Source organism: Nicotiana sylvestris, chromosome 2 (genome assembly GCF_000393655.2).
Source record: "Nicotiana sylvestris chromosome 2, ASM39365v2, whole genome shotgun sequence".
Lineage (NCBI taxonomy): Eukaryota > Viridiplantae > Streptophyta > Magnoliopsida > Solanales > Solanaceae > Nicotiana > Nicotiana sylvestris.
The window spans coordinates 111,615,408-111,636,840 of NC_091058.1; the positions used below are offsets into that span (position 1 = coordinate 111,615,408).

General features: G+C 40.3%; 1 protein-coding gene across 1 annotated transcript; it reads right to left on the bottom strand.

Annotated features, from left to right (window-relative positions):
* Positions 1 to 263: 263 nt before the first annotated feature.
* LOC104210917 (mitogen-activated protein kinase kinase kinase 20-like) lies at positions 264 to 1,898 on the bottom strand. Its single transcript, XM_009759892.2, has one exon. It carries the CDS (start codon positions 1,674 to 1,676, stop codon positions 600 to 602), a length of 1,077 nt encoding a protein of 358 aa, XP_009758194.1. The 5' UTR covers positions 1,677 to 1,898; the 3' UTR covers positions 264 to 599.
* Between the last annotated feature and the right edge of the window lie 19,535 nt (positions 1,899 to 21,433).

The following is a 21,433-nucleotide window of genomic DNA, read 5'->3' on the forward strand; positions in this document are numbered from 1 at the left end:
TCTAAGATAAGTGATCCCATTCTTCCATAGGGATAAAAAAATATTACAATCCTAGGATTTTAATATATTGCTTATCATGCCGAAAGGTTTTTATCCGTTTATTAGTTGATGAAGCACTTCATATTGATTTTCGGCTACTGAGCGGATGATTTAATTGGAGAAATTGCAACTTACAAGAGATAAACTGAATGATTGCGTATAATATAGTTGATGATTGTTGGCCCAAAATATCTGGGCGGAAAAAAACTGCAGCACATCCCATCCAAAGCACAAGTAGTGTATCCATTGCCTTTTTGCAATTTTCCAAGTAACCAAGTTGTTTCATAACTTCATTCACTAAATACTAAAAAATAAAATCTGTACACTTTGTTGAGTCCCAATAACTTGTCTTTTGTTAATGATATCCTAATTTCAACTTTTGTATGTACAATGAACTTGTTTTCTATATACAAAAAAAAAAAAAAAAATAAGAAGAAAGAAAAAAATTGACCTGCCTAACCAATAAGGTGAAAGGGAAAAAAATCAGAGCTGGTAACAAAAAAATCTTCAGTACTCTGGTTTTTTCTATCACTTAAATTTAAAATAATTTCAGATAGACATCACCGAACGCAGACCCAGCCATCATCAGTGGACCACTCAGATTCAGGTCCTTCATTGATTAACTCCCGCAGCCTCTCCGCCGGCGTTGTGGACCATGACCCGCCGCAAAACTTCAGCAATTCTTGAATTGCCGGCGAGGGCAGAGATGTAATGGCTGATGCAGCAGAAGCATAAGAGACCCAATCTGGGAAATCAAATGGGCACCTAGGAGACGTCGAAGGACTGCCACTCCCGCATGTTTCGTCATTCAATGTAACAGTGACATCATCATAATGTTGATCAGCAACAAAAGGATGGTTTAGAAGCATCTCAGCCGTCCATCTATTTCTTGGGTCCTTCACAAAGCATTTTCCTAGAAAATCTTTTCCTTCCTCGGATAATTTCGCGGGAAATTCAGGCAATTGATCACCAACTCCAATTGCCATCAATAGTTGGGTTATATTTGAGTATTTCCAAACTGGAACTCCTGCTGCCATCTCTGCCACAACACACCCAAGTGCCCAGATATCGGCGGGACAGTCTTGTTCGCCGCCGGTAACCATTTCCGGCGACATGTATAATGGAGTACCCCTCAATTCACATCGCAGCTTATTATCTTCTGTAGATTTAGTTCTCTTTGCCAGTCCAAAATCAGCAATTTTGACCTGACCATCTTCGCCTAAAAGAATGTTCTGAAGCTTAATATCACAGTGCACATAGCCACTCTTGTGGATATAGTGTAGCCCTCTGAGTAACGCCTTAGTGTTTTTCTTTACTTCAAATTCCGGCAATTTGTGATCACCGGAATTCTTGAGCTTATCTGATAAATCACCTCCAGAAGCGTACTCCAATAAGACATTGTATATCTTTTCGCCATTTTCGTATGTATAGTTGTCTCCAAGGCAATTGATGATGTGGGGGCAACTGTTAAGCTCATCCAAGATCAGCTTCTCGTTCAACAGAGTAGCTGAACAGGAAGCAGCAGAAGATTTAACCACCATCGATTGAGAAAACAGAGTATTCTGGCATCTGGGTAATGCATAATTGACTTTGCCGAAGCTTCCATGGCCTACTGCTTCACCTCGAACCCAATCCATGGCTGTATTTTTGGGAAAAAATTTCAACCTGAATTTTTGGTATTTTAGGCTTTCTGTTAAAGCAGGAAAGAATAGAGCAGAGGAACGCGCAATTCACCGCGAACTTTGCTTCACACTGGGGACTACTATATATAGTGCGTGGGAAACTATTTTTTCTTTTTCTTTTTTCCAATTTCATTTTGAAATTTTTTTGCTGAATGAATTTAACGAACAATGTTCACACAGCTAGTGAATAGTGACGAATGCATACGTCACTGCGTGTATTATGTTTTTTTGGGTATAATTTTATTAATTAATAATAGTTCAAATTGTGGGAGACACAATAATAAAATAAAAATGGCACGTGATTGTGGTAAGATATTTGTTCCTTCTTTTTCCCCCCTCAAATGAAGGATGCTACTTCCTAATTCCGCCAAAACATGGAGATAGTGGTCCATTTGAATCATTATGCATAGTGTTATGTTAATAATATATATGGTGTCAAAACTATACAGTTAGTAAAGATCGTCGTATGAGTTGACAAGTGAATTTAGAAATTTGTTTGTGCCTTTATTTTCTTCTTTTATTCAAATAAAAGATCTTTGCCATTTACGTACAACGGTTGAAAATCGAACCCCACAAGGATGAGATAGTGATGGTTGTGAAATCTAGCAAATGATGTACCACTCTACCGTTAGTTGGTGTAGTATTTTTTAAATAAGCCTGCCCGTCAATTATATTCACGGCCACATTTTAAACATTCCTATCAACAAAATGCAAAACAGAACAAAAGAGGTTTCAATCAAAGAATACAAATGGAGAGCGCTTGTTTCTGTCACGATTAAATTGTGAACTGAATCGTACAAAAATAATTGTGTATGGCTAATAGGCGACCTTAAAAGTCGCAGTATCTTTTGTTATTCGTATTGTTTCGACCAATAGTTAGCAACTAACAGTGAAAGCTTTTTGCCCCTTTCATGGCTCTAATGGGCCGTCAACTCTTTTTACTGCTATTATATAGTAGTCATTTTCAATTGTAGTCATTCCACTCTTCATGGCTGTAGTGGATTCTTTTACTCCTGTGTGGAATTAACTCAAAAGATATTAAATTTTTTTTTAACAAATTAATTAACGAAGAAGGAGTAAATCGTAGCTGAAGATAATAAACTTTAGGAACTCTCATTCCTCTTATATATGAAGAAGGGTAGAAATGACATCCAAAAGATCCCTTAAGGAATATTCTCAATGTTCCCTAATAGGCTTACTCTATCACCGATGTCGTATTATTCCTTCTTTTACTACAAGGTCGTACCCTTCTGGGCATCGACTCGCAGGTGCTCGGCTATTTGTCGTGCTCACTGCAGATCGTGGTCGGTCAAATTCAGACCCATACATAAGTATTGGAACAGAACAAGACCTTTCATTCAAATGTTCCTCATTAACTACATGATTCATTTCTTTTAATTTCATAAACTTTTAATTTCTTATTTGGTACTAACTATTTTGGTGAAACAATAAGATTTTACCTGCTGAAACAAACAAGATAATAATTTGTTATGATTAGTTTTTTTAATATTAACATGCATCACACGAGTTCTAATACTAATTAATGTAAACCAATATAAATTTTGCCAATCTAAAACTAAAAGTCAATACGTATACATGTTTGGACTTAGAAATAAGCACTTAGCTGTTTATTGTTACAATTTGTGAACGGGAAAAAGCTAATGTCTAGATCAAATAGTTTGACGAAAGATCCAATTTGACTTTCAGTAAAATGAAGCGGCAGGTTCATTTAGGAGGGCATGAGATAATTAAAGTATGATACTGAAATATAGCCAAATTTTGTCGACAGAATATGTTGAGGAAAATTTTAAGAGAGGAAAGGGAGGAATTGGTAATTTTTGTCGGTTGTCCTCGACGGAAGAAAATTAAAGAACACATCCAATGCAACAATTGTAGAAAAGAGATATGATTTGGTGGGGGTTTGTTATTGAAATTAGATAGAAGTTATGTATTGAGTATGGACACACGATATACCAACCATGTATCATATGGAACACATAATAGCACCACGCTTCCCACATGGGTATGCGATCTTGTTTAGTAACTACCTTTTTACCTTTCTTTTGCGTAATTTATAACTTAATTAATCGAATTAGGAATTGGGAAAGAAAAAAATTAAGTTAGGAAAATCAAGTTGGATAATTGTAATGGAAAGACAAGGGACTTAGAGTTTTTTTTTTTTTGTTGTTATTTCTCGTCCAGTGTCCGGTACCCAACTATATCCGGATTCGTGCTGCATTGGGCCCTATTCAGGGGGAAACGCTCTCTACCAAGAATTTTTCATACCTAGGGCTCGAACCCGAGACCTCTGGTTAAGGGAAGAACAACCTCATCCACTGTACTACATTCTTTGGTGGTCAAGGAAGTTCGTAACACTGTAATTCACTTGTAGTTGTTTGAACAAATAATTGCTAAACTAATTAGTAACAAATTAATAGAGTGAATCCTAATTGAACTCAAAGATTTCTAGATCAAATGGAACGAGACTCTGTTATAATGAGAACGGTTTAGGAGCGTTGAATGATATACTCAATGCGTTATGATTAACAAAATATATAATACCCTGAAAATGCAATAAATGGAGAAAATGGCGATGGTTATAGCATGAAGGAAATGTCATCCAATGATTGTGTGACTGGATGCATCATCTCTTTGATGACGTGAAAAGATATGCCGCAGATATGAATGTGGAATCTTCAGATTTATGGATGAAAGTTAAACAACATATGCTTGAGTAAAGCGAATAAGACAATTCTTTCGTATATTCCTCTCTCTTTTTTACAATATGCTCTCTCTTCTTTCAAAATGGCAGACCCCCTTTTATTTACTATCTCCTCCATTTATAAGGGACATTTTTCAAAAAAATCCTAAAAAGTACAACATAAAGAATATCCAAAAGGCGTATTCTTCCTGTCTCTATCTAAGTTAAAATTACTGTTACTATCTTACTTCGGCTGCCAGTTCTTGGTCGTCGTCCTTTGTCACAACGACCATCAGTTGTTGTGTTGTGGTGACCTCGTTCCATGTCTTGCTTATCTGCTGTCGTGGTTGCCAAATTTGGACCCATACAGTTAGTCCCTCCGCTTGTTGAGGTCGTGGCCCTGCACATCCTTGATAAGCGGACATCGTCCATTTTCGTTAGAGAATTTGGCTGTTGAATTGCGCCGGTTTGGCCAAGGTCGAGAGAGCGATGCATGCCACGGAACCCTGGTTGATGTGGTTTAGTGAGATGTGACGTCACTCCCACGCGCATCATCATTATGCACCTTCCCGAGACAACGTCTGATTGCTTGTCGTTTTGTTTTTAGCGCCACTGGCAGTCTTCCGCTTTGATTCTCATGCCATCCAACCCTATAAATAGGTGAAGATTTTATTTTTCAGGAACTTTTAGCCGTTTCCTTCCTTGTGTATATATTGCCTCATTTGGTCATCTTTTTCAGTTCTTTAGATCAGTTCCGGTAGCTCTGCTTTTCGTCTTTCCGTTCAGTCAATGTTACTCATTCTAGGTTTACCAGCACACCCTTTATTACCAAGATGCCCCGACGCCATGCCATTGTCTATGGCCCCTCCTTCCGGTAGCGGGATGTAGCGGTTGAGGAAGGAGATAGTTTCCCCACTGTAGAAGAGATACTCCCCAGAAACCCAATGTCAAGGAACGATTTCCACAAGGATATTGTGCCCCGTAATATTACGTCGATATTACGTCCCGCAGTATTATATTACGATGATGTTACGTCTTGCAGTATTATATTACGATGATGTTACGTCCTGCAGTATTATATTACGATGATGTTACGCCTTGCAGTATTACATTACGATGATGTTACGCTTCGTAGTATTAAATTACGACGATGTTGCACTCTGTAGTATTGTACGTTGAATTGATCGTAAGGTAATTAACATCAGTCCAATGAAAAGATTATTTGGAGATTATAAGGATTATGCTATTTCAAACAAGTGATGAGTAAATTCGTGAAGGGGAGAGGGAAGCAAGTCAAACAAAAATGAATTTTTGTCCAAGTTTGGCATTTCGAGATAAAATACGGCCCGAGCTAAAATACCGGTATTTATGGACTAGTATCATACAAGGTACCACATGGTCATGATAGTAAGGTGTATAAGGTATGTTAAAAGTGGGTGGTATTTTAAGTGATTTGAGATAATTCTTAATTATGTGGGTAATTGGTTAATTATTGATTAATGAGAGATTAACAAGTTAATCAAGTGATTAGTAGATAATAAATCCAAATATTTGGATAAGTGTTACATCTCCAAACGTGGCAGCAAAGAGCTAACCAAACAAATGACTAGGGTTATTTGGGATTAGGTGGCAAACTAAGGTAAAAGTTTTACACATTCATTCTCAAGACATTAGCCATTCTGATAAGTTTCAAGACATTAGACATTTGACATTAACATTCATTCTCAAGACATTAGGTGGAAAACTAATGGCAAAACTAACGTTGGCCATTATTGTGCAGTTTTCAATTCTTTCATCTTCAAACACTAAGTCAGATTCTAAACCCTTTATTAAGCAATGTGATTCCTACAAGTATCAACAATTCCAATAAGAATTATTTAAACATTATCAGCATAAAATTTTGCGGTTCTAAAGGAGTACGGTGCAATCTTTTCTAAGAATATTGTACGGAATTTTCCTACTCCAGGTATGTTAAGGCTATCCCTTCTTTCTTTTGGCATGATCTATACGACACAAACGAAACGTGCAAATGCACAATTTCCATACATGACTCTATTCATAGAAATATTAGAGATGCTTATGTTCTTGATTCCCCATATGTCATATTATTCTATCATCTGTTCATGGGTCTCAGAAAAATACGTGAGTTGAAAAAGTTTACTTCATGATATTATTCAAAGGAATAATGGACTTATGACACTCCAACAGATTTTATTGACGTACTTTTCATGCATTGCATTCATGTACATTGACCCATGACCAGATGGCATTATATACACGTATATATGTATATATCTATATGTATATGGGATATGGAAAAAGGTTTCGATGTTATATACACACCACCACCTGATCAGCTGGTATGCGTTGATGATTTTGCCCACAATGACCGAGATGATATCATGGGATGCCCTCAAAGGCTGATGATGTTATGAAACATGTACCTATGCACGACATGACATTCATATGTATATGCATGATACTATAAGTATTTCATGATTTACAAAGTTTTCCAGACTTACAGGTTGAGTTATTTACTCTATATTTCTTTCATGTCTGTTATGTACTTATTTATGTGCCTTATATACTCGGTACATTATTCATACTGAAGTCCCTTTTACCTGGGGATGCTGCGTTTCATGCTCGCAGCTCCCGATAAACAGGTCAAAAGCCCTCCAAGTAGGCTATCAGCTCAGTGGAAGATGTTAGTGCGCTCCATTTGTTTAGGAGTTTCTTGTTTGGTTAGTATGATTTAGACGTGCATTGTTTGGTATGGTGGGACTCTGTCCCGACATTTATAAAAATTATGTATTCTTAGAGGCTTGTAGACAAATGTCATGTATGTAAAAGATTTTATGGCCTTGTCGGCCTATGTTCAGTATACGATTGGTTATTTTGGTCTTATAGGCTCGTATGTCTTATGTATAAGTTGATATCATATCTTGTATTCTATTTATCTTGCGACAGCCTTCAGGCTCAGTTATCTATGATAATATGACATGAAAAGATACGTTATGTTGGTACTCGGTTGAGTAAGGTACCGGGTGCCCGTCGTGGCCCATCGGTTTGGGTCGTGAGAAAGGAGCCTGTCCCTTCCCCCATTCCAGTGATCTCTGAGATTGGGCCAACTCATATAAATGAACTCCGGTCTACATACAACATTCCTCCTTATGTCGAGATGGTTCCAACTGGTAGGGACCTCGTAGCGGTCTACGACCGAGATACTGTGCTTTTTATGTGTATCCTTTTGTGATTAGTCATTGATAACGAGGGATTTTGACGTGTTTCATGCTCCTTCTTGCTTACACTTTGATTATAAATTCTTACAAAATAGTCCCAAAAGGCTCATAAGTTGTGCTTGATTGCAGGTTTGATCGACAAAGTGACGAAATATCAAAGATCGTCTCAAAAGAAGTGAAACCTGCTCAAGTACCAAAGACAAGGCAAACTAAGGACAAACAGGCCTAGTGCGGCCGCACTACACTTTGTGCGGTCCGCACTAGGGGATTCAGAGAACTGGCAAATCAAGCTTCAAGGCAGTGCGGCCGCAATCGATCTTGTACGGTTTGCACTGAAGGCTCTGCCGCCGCACTACCATTTTGTGTGGTCCGTGGAGGAGAAGATCAGAGAGATGTCCAGTGCCAACTTCAAACCCACGCAGTCCGCGATCATGTTTGTGCGGACCGCGCTAGTTGCCTCCGTGGCAGTGGTCCATTCTAGGCGGTCCGCAGAGCTTGATTCAGAGAGCCAAGGCTTCAAGTCCAAGAGCCTAGTGCGGCCACGGTCCATTTTGTGCGGCCTGCACTGACCTTGCAGGGGCATTTTTGTCCAGTTTTTCCAGCTTAGTATAAATAGAACATTTTTCCATTTTTAGGGTATCAGTTATTTCCAAAACGAAGCTGCGCTCGTGAGAAGCTATTGTGTAGCCAATTTTGGCATCTTAACTTAGATATAATGATAGATTCTCTATATTTACATTAGCTTTTAATTAATATGTCTTGTTCTTCATCTATTTTTCTATTTTCTTCCTCAAGCATGAGTAGCTAAACTCATTAGCTAGGGTTGTGGCTCAACCTTAGTGTGGGTAATTGATGAGTATTGCCATCTAGGGTTATATTGACTATGGGTATTTGCTATTTGGGTTAATTTTATGGTTTAATCTATGAATTGGTGGTTGCAAACACTAGTTTGTGCTAAGTTGACTTGGCTCTTCTTGAGAAAGAGAGCCTAAGTCTCCAAAATTGACCCAACGAGGAATTGGGATGGACTCAAGAGAATTGATAGTCCCAATTAAAGGGTTAAACCTCGAGAGCGTAATTACCCGACTTGAACTCTAGTTGCTTGAGCTAATTTACCTACTCATTTGGTCTCGAGAGAGTCAATTGGGAAAAATCACTCTCTCTACCGAGAGGTGTGAGAATGGGTAAAATTGTGCAACGGTTATAGCATATTTCCCCAATCATGTCAATCGAACCTTAGAAACATTTACCCGTCAATTAGCCACCTAGGTGAAAGTCACTACCCTAGTGCCTTTCTACCCATTAGATACAACTCTAGCAATTTTCGCATTAGCATATTTTAGTTCTAATTAGTAGTTGACAATATTAGTTTGTTAAAGAAAAATCAAAAGATGTTTGGAAGTGATATTTGGAACAACTACACAATCCCAATCTAAATAGATACTCGACTCCATTCCTAGTTCCCTGTGGAAATCGATCCCGACCCACAAATCGGGTAAAAGCTATTGCGACCATCTCTTCCTACTTTTTAGTAGTGCGGAGTAGGTAGCGATCACTTTTTGGCGCCGTTGCCGGGGAGCTAACGGTTTTGGCTATCTATTTAGTTAGTTTTGTGTATTGTTCTTCTTTCATTCTTTGTTACTTACTTGTTTGTGTCATTACAGGTACCAACATGGCTTTAAACAACGCTAATGACCCTCTTGGAAATGTGATAGCGAGGGAGGAGGTAGATGATCTTGAGCAAGATGAGGTGCCTCTTGCACCTCAAGGTCAACGGAGAGGCCAGAATGCCAATGCGAATCCAAACGACAATATTCTAGACCCTCCCCTGGTTCCTCCAAGAGTGGCTCCCAGAGTATTACCGAACCAGGGTTATGTAAGTGCTATTGTCCCACCCTAAATCCGGGCGGGCAGCTTTCAGATAACCAATGTGATGTTGACCTTACTTGAGCATCGTGGGTACTTCACGGGCGCTGCAAATCAAAATGCCTACAAACATCTCAAGGGGTTCGTAGATACATGTTGGGGAAGCAAGCAGACGAATGTATCCGAGGACGCACTGAGATTGAGACTATTCCCGTTCTCACTTCGGGGGAAGGCATTAGACTGGATCGAGATACTCCCCAACCATTCCATCACAACTTGGGATGAGTTGGCGGATAAGTTTATTGCCAAATTCTTCTCTCCTAGTCATATGGAGGCACTTCGAGATGAAATATTAGCCTTCAAGCAAGAGCCAACGGAACCTTTGCATGAGATTTGGGAGCGGTATAGAACGATGGTGAAGGAGTGCCCAAATAATAATATGACTGAGGCCATGATCCAACAAACATTCTACCGGGGCATAAATACTACAAATCAATATATTGTGAACAACCTGGCCGGGGGCAATTTTATGAAGCTTTCTTATGATGAGGCATGTGAAGTACTTGATGAAATGGCGGACACTTCTTCAATATGGCAGAGTCGAGCAAATATGCCTCAAGGTGACCCTACAGTTATCCATTTGCACAAGGAATTACATGATCACGGGCAAGCGATAGCTGAGCTTACTACTACTATGAACCAATTGGCTAAGACACAATTGCAACAAGTTCAGAATCCTTGCCAAGTTAATGCCATGGAGGGTGTTAGTATGCTTGTCAACAAGAGAAGGCAAATGAGGCAACAAAATCAAGGAAATTCTGAGCAATTTGTTGATGAATATGATAGGTGTCAAAATGATGGTTATGATGACCAAAGTGAAGAGGTACAATATTGTGAGCACATGATTTTTGCCCTATATGAATTATTCCAACAAATTCAAAACAAAATAATTTCTTTCAGTGTTTGCAATTTTGTTTGATTTCGTGGCATTTTCTGTTAATTATTTGCATTTGTCTGTGCACGTTTATTTTATTTAATTCATGAAAAATACAAAAAATATGTTGCATCTGTATTTAGGATTTAATTTTATATTTTTAGATTAATTAGTAAATTAGTTTGTTTATAAAAAATGAAAATCACAAAAAAATAATTCATTTTGTATTTTTACTTTTTAATTTTGAATTGTATAATTTTTCTTCAAATTTAGGATTTAATTAATTATTGTAAATACCATGATGAGTAATTAATCTAATTGGGTAGGTTAATTTAGTTTAAAAATTATTAATTAATTTAGGTTTTATTTTAATTTTAATTTTGAAAAGAAAAGAATTTTGAAATTGAAAAAGAAAAAAGAATGAAATGAAAGAAATCCAGATCTGGGCTAAAACCCATTTAATTGTCCCAGCCCAAATGAAAATCACCCAATACCCGTCCCAAACCCACGCCTTGACCCGGTCGGTTTACCCTCCAAACCAAACGACGTCGTTTCTTGGGCAACAGATCAGGACCGTCGAGGTTTCTTAATCGGACGGTCCGGAAGCCCAGGTCCCTTAGTATTTAAATGTCCAAACCTGCCCCCACCGCTCACTCATCTCCCTCACAACCCGCCCCTACCAAACCCTAACGCCGCTGCCCCTAAATCCCCCCACCGCCGGAGGCGGCGCCACAACAAACCGACCTCAGATTAACACCAAATATCCTCCTCAACTCCCTCAGTCCAAATCTACAAGCACCTTCCATCGAACAAGCCCAGAACGTCTCGAATCTTGAATTGAAAGAAAACCCTAGCGCCGCCCCTGTGTTCTCCGGTGGCGGCGATGCCTCGGTTCGACCCCAAAATCACACCCCTGAACCCCCGTCTCTCCCTCACCCTAAATCCCCACTTAGATTCCCTCGAATCACCCAGAACTCTCCGAATGTCAAATCTGAGTTCGAACCTTAAAATTCCGTCAAAGCTGTGGGCATGTATGACCTTAAGCCTCCCATTTGCTCGAGTTTGAAGTCTGATTCAACACGAATTGATGCTGCTCATTTGTTCTTGACAAAGAACAAGTGATTATCATCAGTTCCGTTTAAATCAAGGTGTCCGACGCCATTTCGGGTTTGCTAGGGTAAGTTTCCTCCCCTTTTTCTTTTCTATCCGAGTTTACCTTCTGTTCCTCTTCTTTTCTTCTCCCTTTCTTTGAGTTTTTTACCTTGATTGAAATTTGAACAAGGTTCTGGACTTTGTTTCCTTTAAGATTGATTTTGCGTTCATATCTGTTCTGTTGGCTTTTCAGCTTTCTTTTGTTGAAGTTTATGGTCTGGTTAACTTTCATTAGTGCCATGCTTAAATTTCTCATTTTTGTGTTTGTTTTGGTCATTAAGCTTAATTAGTTCCCCGCCTGTTTGTGATTGTTAATTAACTGATTTATTTGGTTTTTTTTAGTCTTCTGAATTTGTTTGGGTTTCGTCTATGGGCTCTTAGGTCAGTCGAAGATCTCATGTTAAAGGTGTTCTGTTTGGTTTGAGTCTGAGGCCATGTCTAGTTAAGCATTGAGCCCGTTCGGGGATCCAAAGCCCATGTTCAAGTCTGGCCGGGCTTCAAGGTAAAATACAGGGGTAATAGGGGTAAATTGGGTAAGTCACTTAAGGGAATCTTGCTATAACAGACTAGGAAGCTTCTACGAAGCTGGGGAAGGGGTTGGTTCTGATTTTCTGTTCTTTTAGTAAGGGTATCCGAGCTATAATGACAATTAAAAAAGGGTCAAATGTGCAAAGACTAATATCTGAAAGCTGCCCTAATAACTTGCCTATAAAGGCAGCTTTTCTTGCCTTTCAAGGCAGACCCAAGAGAATTAAGAGAGAAATCAGAAGAAAAACAACGGTTGAAAAATCTCATAAAAAATCACTGTTTCATTCAGTTTTCCTTTGTGATTCTTGAAGTCATCAATTTCTGGAATAGTTTTCTTGACTCATATGGGGTAAAAATGGATTGAACTTGGTATTGAAAGAGATGGTTTAAGTTTGCTGATTGGTTTACTGTTCCATCAATTCTTCTGAGTGGATTATCACTGTTTCAATTGCTAGAGCTGGGCTGGCTGTTACTGTTTGTTGCTGAATCCCTCATTTTTCTGTTTTGATTTTAATTCCAGGTACATTTTCTGAACTTTACTTGATGTAAGTTTCAATTTGAAGATGGAAATGAGAGGTTAAGGGAAGGCAATAGACTTACCTGAGTTTTGTTTACTTTTTTTTATTGTTTGTGCTTTAAATCACATGTATCATTGTGTATTCTAGCTGGTTTCCATTTGAATGGTGAAGTTCCTATAGCTGTATTTGGTTTGAGATTGTTGGAATGTTATGTAAGGGACTTAATCATGTTATTATATTTCAAATATGTTTGAGCCTTAAATGAAGTAAGTAGGTGTGCTTGGTAGTGTTCTCATACTTGAATTGGTGATAACGAGACTAAAAGGAAAATAATTAATGTTTGGTATGTTGTTAGAGGATTCTGTGGGGGTATTGAAACATAATAGTGTTGTTTGGAAATGAGATTGATTAGCTGATATAACATCAAAACTTTAAATTGCTAGTCTGGGTACTGTCAATATTGAAAGAACTTAACTGAGGATATTTGATTGTTTCAAAGTCCTGGATATTCTCTTGTAATTATCCATTGGTCCGTCAAAGGGTGATTTCAAATTGTTGTGTCTATGTTAGTTCAGCATCAATTCCTGTTATTTCGGTCCCTGCTTGCACGCTGTAAGGGCTCGATAGTGAGTCCAATTCGTTGCAGCTTCAGTGATTTGGAATTGGGCTCACCTTGGGCCCAAATGCGTGGAAATAGGATCTGGATTCTTTTGACGCCATTTCAGCCCAGTTTTTTGATCATTAGTCCATATTAACTAACACCCATTCGCCTAAGTTGAACAACTCCCCCATCTCTTAATGTTCAATTAGTCGTATTCTTAAATAATTCCAAGAGATGCTATTAAATAGAAGATAGTGCGTGGCCCTTGTGTTTAATTTAAGAGGCCTCTTTATTAGAATAAATCGAGGTGCGCCGTGTCAAACAAAAATGACAAGTGCACGGCCTTCTTATGATTAATTTTATTTTGATCCTTAGAGTTCGAGGTGTGCCATTTAGCGAATTTTTCATGGCCCTCGCAAAGTTAAAGCGCATAGTTGCTTTAGGCGCGCTATTTTAATAATTTACCTTCCTAAACTCGGGTGCGCATTTCATGTGACCCAAATCAAATCTTAAAACGTTGAATAAAATAGGTTTAGGATTGCGGGTGCATTTCATGTGGCGCGATCCGAAGACGTATTCTAAACGACGTTCAATCTTCCTTAAAATGATTAAAAGCGGTCAATAAGTTAACAATGCACCATAGCCTCAAACATGTGATTAATCAGATAATTAGGCCAATGTAATAGTTGAGCGACCGTGCTAGAACCACGGAACTCGGGAATGCCTAACACCTTTTCCCGGGTTAACAGAATTCCTTACTCGGATTTCTGGTTCGCGGACTTTTGAATAGAGTCAACCATTTCCTCGATTCGGGATTCAACCGGTGACTTGGGACACCATAAATCTCCCAAGTGGCGACTCTAAATCTTTTAACAATAAATTCCGTTTCGATTGTCCTTTAATTGGAAAAACTCCCTTATACCCTTCCGGAAGTGTGGATAAAAAGAAGGTGTGATAGCTCTGGCGACTCTGCTGGGGATCGAACCCAGAATCTCTGGTTCAGGGTTCAAGAATTCGAGCTTGGAATAATTGTTATAGTTGGCTTTATCCATTATCTGATCTTGTTACCTGATTTGGACCTAATGTGCTAATTGATTGCATTTACCGCTTTGATATTCCATGAACTGTATATAAACTGTTGCGAAATCCCTCTTTTCTCTGAGTCTTCTAAATCATGAAGAAGTGTGCACTACGTGTGACTTCTTTTCTGTTAGAGTCATATTCCAAATTTAGAATGAGATTCAGACAAGTTGCAAAGCCGGTGAAGCTTCTGTATTCCCGGTACGCTGCCTCCCCTCGGCTCGAGTTGTCCGCTCGAGTAAGCCAGGTCTAGAACAAATAAACCCAGGTTTAAACCTAGTATAACAATACTTCATGTCGGATCCCTAGTAGGAACGTTTGTTTGCATCATGTGCATTTTGGCTTTGGAGGCTCAACACAGGGGTTGGGTCTGTCTAGGACAGGTGCACCCGAAACAAAAGACCATCCTGATGCATCCTACTTACTACTTGTGCATTTATTTGGACTTGCATGCTGACCGGCTTATGAATATTGGGAAAAGTTGAGGAAAGAGAAATAGCAGTATGAGGGCTAAAGAGAGTTAATCGCCTCTTCTGAAAAAAACCAATGTCCAAATAGTGTCGAAACTCTGCCGAATTTTTGGAGAAAATAAAAACAAAAAAAAGAGGAAAAACAAAAGTTGGTGTTTTCAAAAATAGTTTTATTTGCCAATGAAATGAAATAAAACAGTCTTGTTTTCAAAAAGATTAGTTTGTTTTATTTGCCCGAACTACGCCAGTTTGATTCTCACAGGGCGTGAGATACGTAGGTAACCCCCATCGGGTCCAACTTCCTTTTTGCGAAAGTAGCCAAAAGAACAAAAATTTTGCTTTAATTTGAAAATAATTACGGTGATGCCATTCTTGTCAGAAATAGCCGAATGTCCCTAAAAGGGCGCCAGAAGACTGTTTTAGCAAGAACAACCACTTTTTGTCACTTTTAAGGTTTTGGCTGGTTAGCTGACACAACCTTAAAATCTTTGTTTTTGAAGTGCTGAAAGGCCGTGTTGGCAAGGCCGGATGTTTTGTGGAAATTTTGAAAAATGGTCATTTCTCTTAAGCCAAAACGAGTCATGGTTTTCTTTTAATTAAAATCACCTTAATAAATGTGCAGGATGAGCACAAATCAAAATGAACCTTTCTCAGTTCGTGAAGAGATCCCTTTTGAGTTACATATATGGTGGCATGATTTGGGGGCGACAGCAGGAAAGTTGTGACAAAAGCGTTGGGCGGTCTTATTGGGCTGTTGAAGGTCAAGCCCAGAAAAGACGTGAATGAGGCCTTGATACCATTTTGGGACCCAACACATAATGTGTTCCACTTCGCTGATTTCGAGTTAACTCCTACACTAGAAGAGATAGCAGGCTATGCCGGTTTCGAAGGGAATCTCAGAAGTCAATACGCGGTAGCACCAAGAACAGTGACCCCCCACAAATTTTTGAATTTGTTAAGCATCAGTCGGGACATCCGAGACAGAAATCTGGCCAAAGGATTTTGTACCTTCTACTTTCTGTATCGACGTTATGGGAATCACCATGGCTTTGAAACACTAGATACTGGTCTTACTCACGCTAGAAATCAAGACAAGTGGGAAGCTCGAAGAGGATTAGCTTTCATAGTGGCGTTCTTGGTTATCTTGGTTTGACCGAGAAAAGACAGGAACATTGAGATGGGGCTAGTAGGGATAGCCGACTTTATGATGAAAAAGGCAAATGGGACTATAGTGCCGCTGATCTTGGCAGAAATTTACCGAGCTCTCACTCTCTGTCGAGAAGGAGCGATGTTTTTTGAAGGGTGCAGTATGCTGTTACAAATATGGATGGAGGAACACCTTTGCCACCGTCTCGACTACTTGAATTGCGGTATGACTGGCCTTGAGTGCATTGAAAAACATGAAAAGCGAGTAGAGGGTTATGAGTTTCCGGATGGTATGGAAGCATGGCATGCTCATCTGAGATCTTTGATCGCAAATAAGATCGAATGGACATTCCGGTGGCTCTCGGTCAACGAAGAAATCTATATGTCGGCTAAGGTGTGTTTCTTGCTGTTGATGGGTCTGCGGAGTATCCAGCCTTATGCTCCGCACAGAGTCTTACGCCAGTTAGGCCGATACCAGACCATCCCACACAATGAAGATTTGAGTCGGCAAGTCATTGAGTTAGATCTAAAAGCAGCCTTCCCAAAAGAGAAAGTGCGTTGATTTGGCACCAGTGCAGATTCTTAGGGCCTAATACTCAAGTACGAGACCTATCCAGAGGCGAGGTGGAGCCTAGTTATACTGCTTGGTATGGTAAAAGATCCCGAGTTCAATATGAACCCGACAGGCCCGCAAAGAGACCCCATGTCCAACAATTCACCGACGAAGCACAAGTGCAATGGGACTGGCTGACCAAAGAAAACGAGTACAGATAACTTCAATTCGAGAATAGCTTGCAGGTTGCGATGGATGAAGGAGAAAAGAAAAATCTAGCCAAAGAAAATGAGGCCCTTCGAGCTCAATTTCAGAAAATGAAAGTAGCGGCAGAAAATCCAGCCCGAAGCGACAGAGACGAAAAACTCATCGCTAACCTGAGGCAGAAAGTAAATGACTATAGTTTTGATTTGAACAAAGCAGAAAGTGAACTAGCCAAGGCTCGAAAGCAATTGGCTAAAAACATAGAGGAACGAGTACGCCTGGTTAAGCAGTTGAGAGAAAGGTATGATGATGAGGTCACAGGGTTAAAGAAAAGGGTCATTGCCACGGAAAACAAAATGATCAAACAGGCAAAAGATTTCAAAGTTGAAAGGGAACATTGTTATACAACATTGGCGTAATTAGAAATAGATTTGCAACAACTTCAGGAGCAAAATCATGCTGCTGAGCAAACTTTGGAAGCCAGGGCCCAACAGATTGAGTGTTTGTTACAAGAAAAAGGCATCATAAGAGAGAGAATTAGAAGCATTGCTGACTACATCGTTATGAAGTGTCAGATATGTGAGGATATGACGCGCACTACCTTTTTTGCAGCAGTAATGACATTTTTTAAACAGATAATGAGCGACTTGGATCGATTTCAAATGGAGCTTGCATATAGGCCCGCGGCGAGACCGAATGATGTCCCGCGGGCGGCGAGACCGAATGATGTCCCACGGGCACCAGAAGCATTGATGTATTCATGATTTCTCCGTTTTAGTCTGCATTTCCCTTTTGTTAGCGTCTGTCAGTCATATTGAGTTTGTATCTTCTTCTCCTAGAGTCTAGCAAATTGTTTTCGAGTATGTATTTTCTTCTATTGGAGTATGATGTCTATTTTCGGAGTCTGTATTTCATCTTTGCATCGAGATCTGTTACTCTTTTGGAATCTGTTAGTTTGAACTTTGTAATGGAAGCATTTGTTTTTATGAAAACTGAAAATCCCAAAAATGTTTTATTTCGCACTTATCTCCAGATTCATCCGGGGTCGTGATACGTAGGCAATCTCCATAGAATTCGACCGTAACCAAACAAAAAAGAAGATAGAGAGAAAATAAGAAGTAAAACAAGAGAGTAAATAAAAGAAAAGAGCGGAAAAACAAGAAAGAAAAGAGAGAAAATAAGAAATTAAGAGAGAGTAAAAATGAAGAGAGAACGGAGGCAAGAGCGAAAGGAAGGGAACGAAAAAGAAAAAAAAGGGGATGTTTGTAATTAAAAGAAAGAAAAGGCCGGGACGACGCATACAACCGATCAAATACATAATAGAGACGGTTAACTGTGCATTCATGCCCAATGTGCGGCTATCAATCTATTAAAGCCTAATCGCTAACAAGGTTGTTGTTTGATGTATTAAGTCCAGGCAGGTGGTTAGTTGATCGAAATTCTGGCAACTCACTCATACAACACCCGATCGAAAGACAGGCTGAATATGGCCAACCAGGAACCGAAAACAAGTATTGTTGACCCATCGAAAGAGGTGGAAGAAATGGACTTTAATGTGATGAGGGAAGAAATGTATAAGCTGAAGCAGCAGATGGATGAAATGTACCAAGTCTGGGCGAAGGGGCATCCACCACCAGTTTATCCCGCCAACCCTACTTATATCCCACCATCAGCCCAACCCCCGGAGCCTCCCACTGTGAACTCATCTCCAGCCTTTCCCCTCTACCAACAATGCCATGGCGCCACTTCTCATACTTCTCAAGCTCCACCACCCAAACAAGTCCCATACCCTCCTCCACCAATTAGACCTGTTTTTGTGGCACCTCCACCTGCTACATTACACCGATCTTCCAGTGAACCCCTGTTCCAAACTCACGACAAACAGTACTATCCCGCTGAACCCACCTTCAAAGTTCCAGAACCATACCCTTACACCCCTCATCTTGATCTCCCGGCAGAGACCGAGAAACCACCCAAAAATCCCGAGCATGAAGAGATGGTCAGAAAGGTCAAAAGCTTAGAGCAATCATTCCGAGATATGAGGGGGCTGAGAGGTCAAGTGAGTGTGGCCTATAAGGATTTATGTCTGTTTCCAGATGTTCAGTTGCCATCAGGGTTCAAAATGCCCAAGTTTGATCAGTACGATGGGCATGGTGACCCAGTAGCACACTTGAGAGGATTTTGTAGCAAAATAAGAGGAGCAGGTAGAAGGGATGAATTGCTGATGGTATATTTCAGCCAAAGTCTGTGTGGATCGGCTTTAGAATGGTATACCAGACAAGATCACAACAGGTGGTACATATGGGACGATTTGGCCCAAGCCTTTGCCTGCCATTTTCAGTACAACCTCAAAATTATCCCAGATCGTCTGTCATTGACAAAGCTGGAAAAGAAGCCCGGTGAGAGCTTCAGGGAATATGGATTCCGCTGGAGCGAGCAAGCAGCGAGGGTTGACCCTCTGATGAAAGCGAGATGGTTGATTATTTCTTGCAGGCCTTGGAACCCACTTATTTCAGTCACTTGATGTCAGCAGTAGGTAAGTCCTTTAATGAAGTCGTAAAAATGGGAGGCATGGTTGAAGAGGGACTCAAGTCCAACAAAATCATGAGTTATTCGGCGATCAAAGTGACCATTCAGGCCATTCAAAACGGTACTGGGGGTGTGCTCGGGAATAAGAAGAAGGAGGATGTTGCGACAATTAAGTCAGGAGCTTGGGTTGGATCCAGGAACCTTCCCCGTTACTACAACCAGCCACGACCCTATCCCCAAACTTACCCCCATACTCCATATAACCCATCACAACACTATTACCTACCGCCAGATCCCCATTTTTCTGTCCATCATGCACAAACCTATACCCAACCTCCCTCTCACTCACAATGGTGTGCGCCAGCTCCACAAATCCGTACCAAGCTCCACAAAATAACTATCCACCCCCAAAAGCCTACAGAAATCCTCCTGGAACGGGTTTTCGACCCAACCAAGCCTTTAAGAATGAGAGGTTGCAGAAGCAAAAGACTTTCACTACATTGGGAGAATCGTATGCTAGCCTATTCCACAGATTAAGACAGTTAGGTATGTTGAATCCAATCGAGGCTAAATTGCCAAATCCCCCTCCTAGAAATCTTGACCGCTCGGTGAGTTGTGAGTATTGTTCAGGGGCCCCGGGACATGACATAGAGAAATGCTGGAAATTGAAAACAGCCATTCAAGAACTCATTGACACCAATCGGATTGAGGTCCAAGCTCCGGAGGCGCCCAATATCAATCAGAAACCCTTGCCAGCCCATCATGAAACAAATATGATTGAGATAGTGCATAGAGGAGGGGATCCTAATAAGCCTTCGCAGACCTTCATGATGATTCGGGCTAGTGAAGCCAGGCCATTTGAAAAGTCCACCAGTGAGAAGTCTATGATCAAGTTGAACAGGGAAAATAATGAACCATCTGTGGTGGTCAAGAAGGGGTCCTCAAGTGACGTTGCAGGAAAACATGAGAAAGCAAAAGTGGTTATGCCAGGAGTGACGAATAAACCTGTGGTAATTGTGAAGGGCACCCCCACAGATCCTGTCGTTATCAAACCGGTAACTCAATTACCAATAGTTAACAGCAAGGCAGTCCCATGGAATTATGAACGAGTGATAGTGACTTACAAGGGGAAAGAGGTTATAGAAGAAGTGTGTGAGACTCATGGTTTGACTCGATTGGGGAGATGCTTTGCCCCCGAAGAGTTGAGAAAAGCTAAGGCCTCAAAAGATAATCCAGTATTGGTGAAGAAAGCAGTGACTGAGGAAGAAGCAGAAGAATTTCTGAGAAAGATGAAAGTGCAGGACTATTCCATTGTGGAACAGTTAAGGAAGACACCAGCTCAGATCTCGCTCTTGTCATTATTGATCCATTCAGACGAACACCGTCGTGCTTTGATGAAGATCTTGAACGAGGCTCACATTCCTGACAAAATCTCAGTAAACCACTTGGAAAAGATAGCTAATAAGATATTTGAGGTAAACAGAGTCACTTTTTCTGATGATGAGTTGCCCGTGGAGGGTACCGAGCACAATAGAGCCCTCTATCTAACTGTGAAATGCGAAGATTCCGTGGTTACTCGGGTACTGGGGGACAATGGGTCTAGCGCGAGTATCTGTCCTCTCTCCATATTGAACAAATTACAAGTGGAGGATGAAAGAATTCACAAGAATAATATTTGTGTTAGGGGATTAGACAGTGGAGGGAAAGATTCAGTTGGGGACATAATGCTTGAGCTCACAATAGGGCCAGTTGAATTTACTATGGAATTCCAGGTGCTCGATGTGGCTATTTCGTACAATCTGTTGTTGGGACTACCCTGGATCCATGCAGCCAAAGCAGTCCCATCTACTCTGCATCAAATGGTCAAGTTTGAATGGGACCGATAAGAAATTGTTGTACACGGCAAAGATAATTTGTGTGTGCCCAACGGTGCCATTGTTCCGTTCATAGAGGTTGACGATGACAAGGGACCATGGGTTTATCAGGTTTTCGACATAGTATCGGTAGAGAAAATTCCGGAATGAAAGTGCGTTCCAACTCCAAAGATGGTTGTGGCATCAGTCATGGTAGCTGTTGAAATGTTGAAAAATGGTTTTGTACCGGGCAAGGGTTTGGGTGCATCTCTGCAAGCTATTGTGCAGCCAGTTTCTCTTCCAAAGAATCTGGATACTTTTGGTCTGGGGTTCAAGCC